This window comes from Ursus maritimus, unplaced genomic scaffold (assembly GCF_017311325.1).
Source record: "Ursus maritimus isolate PB19 unplaced genomic scaffold, ASM1731132v1 scaffold_24, whole genome shotgun sequence".
NCBI classification, from domain to species: Eukaryota; Metazoa; Chordata; class Mammalia; order Carnivora; family Ursidae; genus Ursus; species Ursus maritimus.
In genome coordinates, this window is record NW_024424897.1 from 23,086,960 (window position 1) to 23,094,895 (window position 7,936).

Genomic DNA, 7,936 nt, shown 5'->3' on the forward strand with positions numbered 1-7,936 from the left:
GGGGGGGGGGGGGGGGGGGCTCCTCTCTGCCACCATCTCGCTATGCTTGCAGTGGCAGCACAGCCTCGGAGGGGTCTGGGCTGTACAAAGAGGCAGTGGCTTTGGGCCAGAAGATGGGTATGACAGCCTCCTTCCCCTCTCCCTGGTGCGTGCAGATGAGTTCCCCCAGAGCCTTCTCATCCTCAACCTGACTGGAAACAGCTGCACCGGCCAGGATGGCTACAGGTGAGGAGGACCTGAGGGTGGGAAGAAGTGGGGGATGGCCAAGCTCCTCCTCCTCGGCTCCCTCTCAGCCTGCAAACCCAGGGTCACCCTCCATGGCACCTTCTCCTCCATCACCCCAGCTCAAGTGGAATGCTTTTTCTCTCCCACCCGCACGGAGCCAGCCCTTAGCTCTTTGGGGCTGACCGCAGGCCCATCTCCCCGCCTGTGAACCCCACCCCTCCCAGTGCGGTTGCTGTGGCTTGTGTCTGCACAGCCTCCCAGGCTCACCACCCAGGGGTGCTCTCCTGCGGGGGCGCCTCTGCTCTTTCCGCCCTGCAGGGAGCTGGTGACAGAAGCCCTGCCCCTGCTCCTGGACCTGGACAAGCAGCCTGTGGCAGAGCGCTGGACCTCGGATGAGGACGAGAAAGCCTCGGGCGATGAGGAGGAGGAGTTCCCGGAGCTGAGTGGCCCGTTCTGCACAGAGCGAGGTGGCCCTGCTTTCCAAGGCCTGCACCCTCCCTAGAACTCCCCTCTGCCCCGTGGGGCACTGGGGAAGCTAAGAGAGCTAGGGAGGCAGCCCCAAGCCCAGGGCAGCATCTGGGTCAGAGAAGGACAGTGCCACTGGGGCCCGGTATCAGCCTGGCATGCAGGTGACGCGTTCTCCCCACCCCAGCCCCAGCCCCGGCCCCTCCCCACCAGGGATGGCAGTGGGTTAGTTTGCTCAGGGGGTCAGCCAGAGACCTCCTGCCAAGGGCCTTCCTGCCAAGCCTGGGGCTCCATCTACCATCTTGGTCCCTCCCAGGCTTCCTCCAGGAGCTGGAGCAGGAGATGGGCAGACACAAGGAGCGCAGACGGCAGGCAGCCCTGACTGATCACCTTCTGAGGATGGAGACAAAGCCCACCCTCACTGACCTCCCCCTGCGGCCTGGGGGGCCCGTGGCTAAGGACAGCAGTCCCTCTGTGAGTCCCAGGCAAGGGAAGGAGACGCCCCCCAAGCCCGCCTCCTTGCCACAAGCCACCTCTACCACCAAGAAACCCTGCCCTCTGGTTTCCAGCCAGCAAAGCACTGTCCAGGCGAAGAAGGGGACCAGAGCAGCCACAGCCCCCAAGGCCTCTGTGGCCGGGGCCGCCGGCACAACCAAAACTGTGACCAAAAGAATCAAGAAGTGAAGTGTACCCCGTCCCTGCAAGCAATACCCCAGGAACAGGAATGGGGAAGAACGGGGCATGGGGTGGGCCTCCCCTCCTTCTCAGACCCCGCACCTGTGGTAGGAGCCCACCCCAGTAAAATGTCTCCCGGCCCTGAGTATGTCTTTCATGTCGTTGGGGGGCATCTCAGGGGACGCAAGCAGTCAAGGCAGTGGGAAGGAGTCACAGAAATACAGAACCCGACTCTAAAGAACACGTTTCTGACCTTTCGGGAACTACCCAAAGGACTGGCCCACCTCAGGTCCCCACCTGGCTGCCTGGGCCCTGAGCAGGCCTCACCTTGTGGAAGATGCCGTCTTCCGGGGGGCACATCTCACTGTCGCCCTTAGGGAGGGCCCTTCCAAGGTTCGAGCTGAGGACCAAAACCCCGTGGTTCTAATTCCCCCTAAACAGTAGCCCCATAGTGTGCCAGGCATGTTCTCTTGTCCACACCCGTTCACACACCTGGGGAGACCACCTCTCCTCACACACCCTTGCCACAACTTTCTCCATCTAGTCCCCATCACCCGAGTGAGAAGACCGCGCTGCCCAGCAAGACAATCAGAGGCCCTGTCGTCAGCTCAGGGCCACCCTTTGCCCTCGCCTGGCTCTTCCACCCCCCGCTAGACCCGGGATCAAGTTCACTGAGCAGCGAAATAATGAACTTTATTAAGTCAAAGGCCGAGCTGGCTGTCCGGAACAAGGCTGAGGGGACTGAAGGGCTTGTGCTGATCCTGCTGCCCCAGGGGTCCCGTGCCCACCCCAGGCCAGGAGGAGCTGCGGCGCTCAGGCATACACCTGGCTCTCCCTCTCCACAAAGGTCTGGAAGAGGGCACCCAGCTCCTGCGGGGGTGGGGCCCACTCCCCGGCCAGCAGCCCCCGCGCAGCCTCCAGGCCTTCCTGCTCCAGATCGCGTTGTTTCTGCCGGAGCTGCTGCCCCCGATCCTGCCAGGAAAGGCGGAGATGAGTCCCCGGCACAGGCTTCCCTCTGGCTTGAGGGGAGATACCTGCCACCTCCCACAAGCAGGAGAAAGGACAGGGGCAGCTAGCTTTGAAGGCAGAGACTCCTCTCCCCAACTCTAGAGTCTCTCCTCCACTCCCAGGTCCCCTCATATTTCCAGAATCCAGATTGGGGGTGGGAGAAGTGAGTCATGGCCCCAGAGTCGCCCCTAGTCCCTGGGGGGTTACCTGCTCCTTCTCCATCAGCCCCAGGGCCACCTGGTGTCCACGGTAAAGGGTGTGCCGGCGATCCACCTGAGTCTGGAATCGGGGCTGGGTCCGAACAGGGTCTTGTGCTCCAAAAGTGGGCGACAGCACCTGGGGGGCCTGGGCCACCCCTGCCCCGAAGATGAAAGGTTTGAACACTGACCTAATGGGACAGAGATAGAAGGAGCAAAGGCTATCACAGCCCCTCATTCCCCCTGCCTGGCACGCGCTCCGCTGCCTTCCCCACCCTCACTGCCCTCACCTGGATGGGTCCGGGGTGGCGGTGAGGAAGTGGACACAGGGCTGGGCAGGGTCCCGGGGCAGGATGGACACCATGCTGGCCGTGGTGCGGAAGCCTCCGGAGTCCATACAGATGCCACTCTCCTTGTTCCTGAGGATGCCCATCATCACCTCGGCCGTGATGCCCCCTGTGGAGGAGGACATGCTGAGGGGCCCCCGGGGTGGAAGGGGGACCTCTGGCCTTGGGTCAAAGCCGTGGGAGAGGAGAGAGGCTGGCACCGCAGCGGCCCCCCAGGCCCCCAGCCCGCTGCCATCCCCTCACTGACCTTGGTGCTGCCGCAGCAGCTCCCGCCCGGCCTGGAAGCGGGCTTTGGCAGCCTCCATGCGCACCGGCTGCTGGGTGAGGGAGAAGACCTGCGCGAAGTCGAAAGTGCTCTGCCCACCCCACCAGCCCTGTGCCCGGGCGTGGGTCCGCAGCTCCGAGTGTTCGGCCGAGATGTCCGTGCCAATGCTCAACTGGTTGGAGATGTTGCGGGCGCCCTCTGCAGAGGGGGTGGGGGGGACGGCTCACAGATCACAAAGCGCCTACTCTGTGCCAGGTGCCGAGAACATGGTGCAGAGACCAGCCCTGCCCTCGTGGGGAGGGAGATGGCGATAAATGGGAACATGCAGCTGTGGTGAGTGCCATGAAGAGGCACCTGCTTGCATGTAAGGGGGGAACCTGACTGCCAGGGAGTCCAGGAAGGCTCCCCAGAGGAAGCGGCAGTCTAGAGCACAAGAGGACTTAAGCAAATGAAGGGGGAAGAAGGGGTCCCCAGTGGGCTCATCTCCCACCTCCTTGGGGGGTGCCTACTACCCGAGAGGTGTGCACCTGGATCCGCCCTGCCCTGTCTCCCTCCCGCCCCCATCCCACCGCCTCCCAAGGCTGGCACATGGGGACGCCTCCGGGAGGCAAGCCCCAGGGCCGGGCTCTCACCCTGGATCCTCTGTGCGGCCCACAGCCTCCCCACCGTCTCCAGCACCCATGCCTCCGTCCGGTCAGCCAGTAGGAAAGTGTTGTGGTAGCAGAATGGTGCAGGGTCCTCCCGGCAGCTGCCCCCTTGCCCATAGCGCTCCAGCAAGCCCGCGATCACGTGCAAGGCCTCCAGGGCAGAGCGGCTCCGTTCCAAGGCCAGCCTGGCATGAAGAGAGGTGCAGGGACCAGAAGGGCAGTGAGGTACCGGTGGCGGCGGGTGACAGAAGCCCCAGGGGACAGACGGAGCCCAGAGAGGCCCACGTCACACAAACAATCTGCCAACAGAGGTTGTATGGAGCGCAGTCGGGCCAGTGGTTTTCCAGCTCTGCTCTGAGGGTCCCATGAAGAGGCTTGAAACAGGGTCTCAGAGAGAGAAGCACACCGAGTCACCCAGCCTCCCTTCAACCAGAGCTGCTCTGCTGTCACTGGCTTTATACACTGGGACTTCGTAGGAGATTCCATTTGGAAAAATAAATAAATAAATATGCACTTCTATTGAAAAAAGAAATGTGAAACCACTGCCCTATTTCTGGGCCAGGGGAGGTGGGGAAGTGGCCACACCTGGGAGCTCCTTGCCAGACTGGAGATGGGGCCAGGAGAGCCTCTCTGGGGATGGCAAGGGGACACCAAGATGGGAGGCCCCCTGTGACCCCGGCATAGGGGAGGGAAGGATGGCCTGGGTCAGTACTCCGCTCTCAGACCTCCCGTGTGCAGCGATGAGGGAGGGCAGGTCCCCACCTGAGCAGATCCATGCCCAGCAGGGCTTCCCCCTCGCCAACGGGCTCCTTGGTCCACACGGCCTCATTGCCAATACAGACGCCATGCTCATTGGCGCCCATCTCGGCCCCCCAGAGCCAAGACGGGCGGCTCAGGATCACAGCGTGAGTCTTTGACACCTGGTCCACCTCAATGTAGGTGCACTGCAGGTAAGGGCGAGAAAGGGAGAGTCCGCTCAGAGAGGGTGTTGGTATTCCCATTTTGCAGACAAGGAGGCTAAATGCGAGTCTAGGTCCAGGTTGGTAGACTAGAAGGTCATGCTCTTTCCAGCACCTGCGGTGGCCTTCCCGGGCGTGAGGAGCAGAGGAGGAAGGTCTTAGACGGCCTAGATCGGCCACAGCTCCGACCCTTGCATAACGCCTAACCCACCTGGAGCCGGCTCCCAGGGGCGTGAGTGCTGGCCGGTATGAACACCACCTCCTGCACTTCGTCCCGGGGCCGGTCAGAGTTCTTGGCAAAGATCACGGCTGGGACGGCGGAGGCCGGGGGTACCGAGACGAAGCAATCGCAGGAACACGGGGCGTCGGGGTTCCACGAAGCCATCTGGGGACAGGGGGAGAGAAGTGTGTCCCCCTCGGCCACCTCTCCACCATCCTGGCCAGGGCTCAACCCCTGGGAGACCCCTCTCCCAACAAGTGTCAACAGACACTCGGAGGACCCTGCCGTTGGATTCGGGATGCTCAGCACCGCACACACACCCGACGTGCGCAGTGCGCCGCAGAGGCACCGGCTCTCGGCCCGGGCTCCAGGCTGGGAGGCAGCAGGCGGGCGCAGAGCGCACGCTCCCAGGACCGGGAGCCCGGCCCTCCGGGGCAGTCGCGGGACCCCCACCCTCCCTACCCCACCCTTTCCAAGAGTCCCATGCCCCTCTTCTGTCCCCTCTTTCTCTCTTCCCCAAAACGGTGTGCCCCTCACCCTCTCTCCCTGCAAGATCCCCGCTTAGTCCCGAGCGCCACCGCCTCCGCTTCGGGTCATTGGGCGGAGGCTCCCAGGTGACCTGGAAGGCTTTGGCCCGGGGGGCGGAGCCGGAACCAAGCGCTTGCAGTTCTTCCGTTTTCCACCAGGGCGCGCGCCAGCACTACTTCTGGGAGCCAAGCGGCCTCGGAAACCGGGCTAGGCTGCCTGCCCTTGCTCGCGCCGCTTTCAGGCGGGATAAAGGCTGCAACGAATCCGGGGGCACTTCCCTTGGGGTCACTGTGGGGAGCGGGAGCTGGGGGTGGAAAGGAGCCCACGTGAAAAGAGAGGAAAGAAAAACCGGGCAGATCTGTTAGCGCGGATTGCTGGGGCATCCGGAGGAAAAAACTCTTCTACTGGTGTCCGGGTTTGAATCACAAAGGTGCGACCTACGCCCAGCCCCTACCAGGGCGTAAGATCTGTCATGGTCACGGGGCAGGAGGTGTAGGAATAACTTAATCTAATGCATTTTTTTTTTGAGCACAAATGCTCAAAAGCCACCTGAGCCCCCAAAGGTAGATTCTGCCCCACAGTGCTGAAACTCCTAGGAAATTTTGAAAGGAAATTTGAAAATTTCTAGTTCAAAGATTTGGTGCCTTTACATATAGTGAAACTGGAACAGCAAAGAAGTCTTGGCCAAGGGGGCACATACTGGTGTGTGGGTGGACTCTGATCCCAAATGTTCTGCTTTCCGGGTCATTTTCCTCTTTAAACCCTCTGCGTAACCAATATTTGAGCAAATACATCTCATACCTTCTTGCTCTGTGGAGCCCGCCAGGAATGGGGACAGGAGAGACATTGCAGATTATCTACTTCTCCCACATCCATCCTGCCAACCAGTCAGGGCTGCTGCTCAGAGCCCTGGCCACAGCATCCCAGCCTGGGGTCATTCCTGGGATGGGAATAAAGGCCAAGGTTTCCCCAGGAGTCAGGCTTGGGCAGGTGCACCAGATCAGGCTCTTGGGGGATCTGAAATCTGAGATATTTCCTAATTCCGATAGGTATCCAAGGCTGATTTTGAAGAGGGAGCTGTCCCCAAGGAGATGGGCTTCACTTTCAGAAGGGGCACTGCTACTTGCAGAGAAGAATTAACTAGAAGCTGGGCTGGAAACAGGGAAGAGCATCACCTGAAACTCAGAGCACTGGCATCTCATCTTGCTTCTGCAGTGGATCTGAAGTGTCTCTTTGAGCAGGTCACTTTTTCTTTGAAAGCCTCAGTTTCCCCAGTGGCAAAATGACAGCACTGAACTAGATCTCAATGGTTCTCAACCACAGGTGGGGAGTGGAGACGAGGGATTCGTTTTCAACCACACAACTCCCACTGCACAACAGAATACTTTCATACTCTTTCCATGGACTGCCAGCACCAGCATCACCTGGAAGCTTGTTTAAAAAAAAAAAAAGCAGAATCTGGGGCGCCTGGGTGGCTCAGTCCGTTAAGCGGCCGACTCCGGATTTTGGTGCAGGTCATGATCTCGGGGTCCGGAGATTGAGCCCTGCGTCGGGCTCCCCGCTCAGCAGGGAGTCGGCTTCTCTCTCTGTCTCTCCCTCAACACCCCCCCCCAATAAATAAATAAAATCTTTTTAAAAAGATGCAGAATCCTGGGCCCCACCTCAGACCTACTGAATCAGAAGTTGCATGTTAACAGCACCCCAGTGTAAAGTTTGAGAAGTGCGGCTCTAATACGCCCCCAAGGACATCACTTGGTGGGGTGTTGGAGAGTTCATCGGGGTGTCTTGAGAAACTGCATGGGTGACTCTAATACGCCCTCTACCGGGTGAAGACAGCCAGACTGTTCGGTTCCTGAGATGCTTTCCAAACCCATACTGCTAGGATGCTGAGCTGTCGAGCCTGCCAGAATTAATGGAAAGTGAAGGTTGCTTCGGCTGTCGACCGGGAGGTGTCGTGAGGTTGCTGTCGGAGGTCATTCCAGAAGCAAACGTCAAGGCCGTGTGCTTACAAAGGTGAGCACCCAAAGCGGCGGGGAGCCGCGCAGGCCCCCCTCCTGCACTTCCCTGGCCGCCCGCGGGGGGGCAGGAACGGGCCTGAGGAGAAGCGTGTGTCTGTGGGCCACAGCGCCGCCCCAGGCTGCGGTTGCCAGGTTGCCGGCTCCTCTGTCACTTTTCCATTCCTGATTTCACTCACCAACCCTCGAGGGCCGGCCGGTGCTCCCACCTCCCAAGAGAGGAGGTGGCCGCTCAAAGCGGTTGTCCAAAGGGTCAGCCCACATGGCCTGATTTCCCTAATTCCTCTCTGGCCCCTCCAGGATCGTCCTGCTGGGGGCGCCAGACCTGAGGGGTCAGTGGTGGCCTTGGGCTCTGTGGCGCGCGGGGGGGGGGGGGGGGGGGGGG

General features: G+C 60.9%; 2 protein-coding genes across 2 annotated transcripts in view; one reads left to right on the forward strand and one right to left on the reverse strand.

The window, feature by feature from the left end:
* The window catches only part of LRRC46 (leucine rich repeat containing 46), a 4,776-nt gene extending 3,266 nt beyond the window's left edge, over positions 1–1,510 (forward strand). The window contains exons 6-8 of the mRNA XM_008688439.2: positions 156–225; positions 544–692; positions 1,007–1,510. Coding sequence (XP_008686661.1) covers positions 156–225; positions 544–692; positions 1,007–1,374 — 587 coding nt within the window. The 3' untranslated portion in view covers positions 1,375–1,510. The remainder of the gene's footprint in view (positions 1–155; positions 226–543; positions 693–1,006) is intronic.
* A 533-nt stretch (positions 1,511–2,043) lies between these two features.
* SCRN2 (secernin 2) lies at positions 2,044–5,662 on the reverse strand. The gene is made up of 8 exons (XM_008688432.2): positions 5,546–5,662; positions 5,000–5,173; positions 4,592–4,773; positions 3,815–4,014; positions 3,165–3,380; positions 2,861–3,026; positions 2,581–2,761; positions 2,044–2,337 (listed from the first exon to the last, which is right to left on the reverse strand). The coding sequence occupies exons 2-8, from the start codon at positions 5,171–5,173 to the stop codon at positions 2,179–2,181; spliced, it is 1,278 nt and encodes a 425-aa protein (XP_008686654.1). The 5' UTR covers positions 5,546–5,662; the 3' UTR covers positions 2,044–2,178.
* Between the last annotated feature and the right edge of the window lie 2,274 nt (positions 5,663–7,936).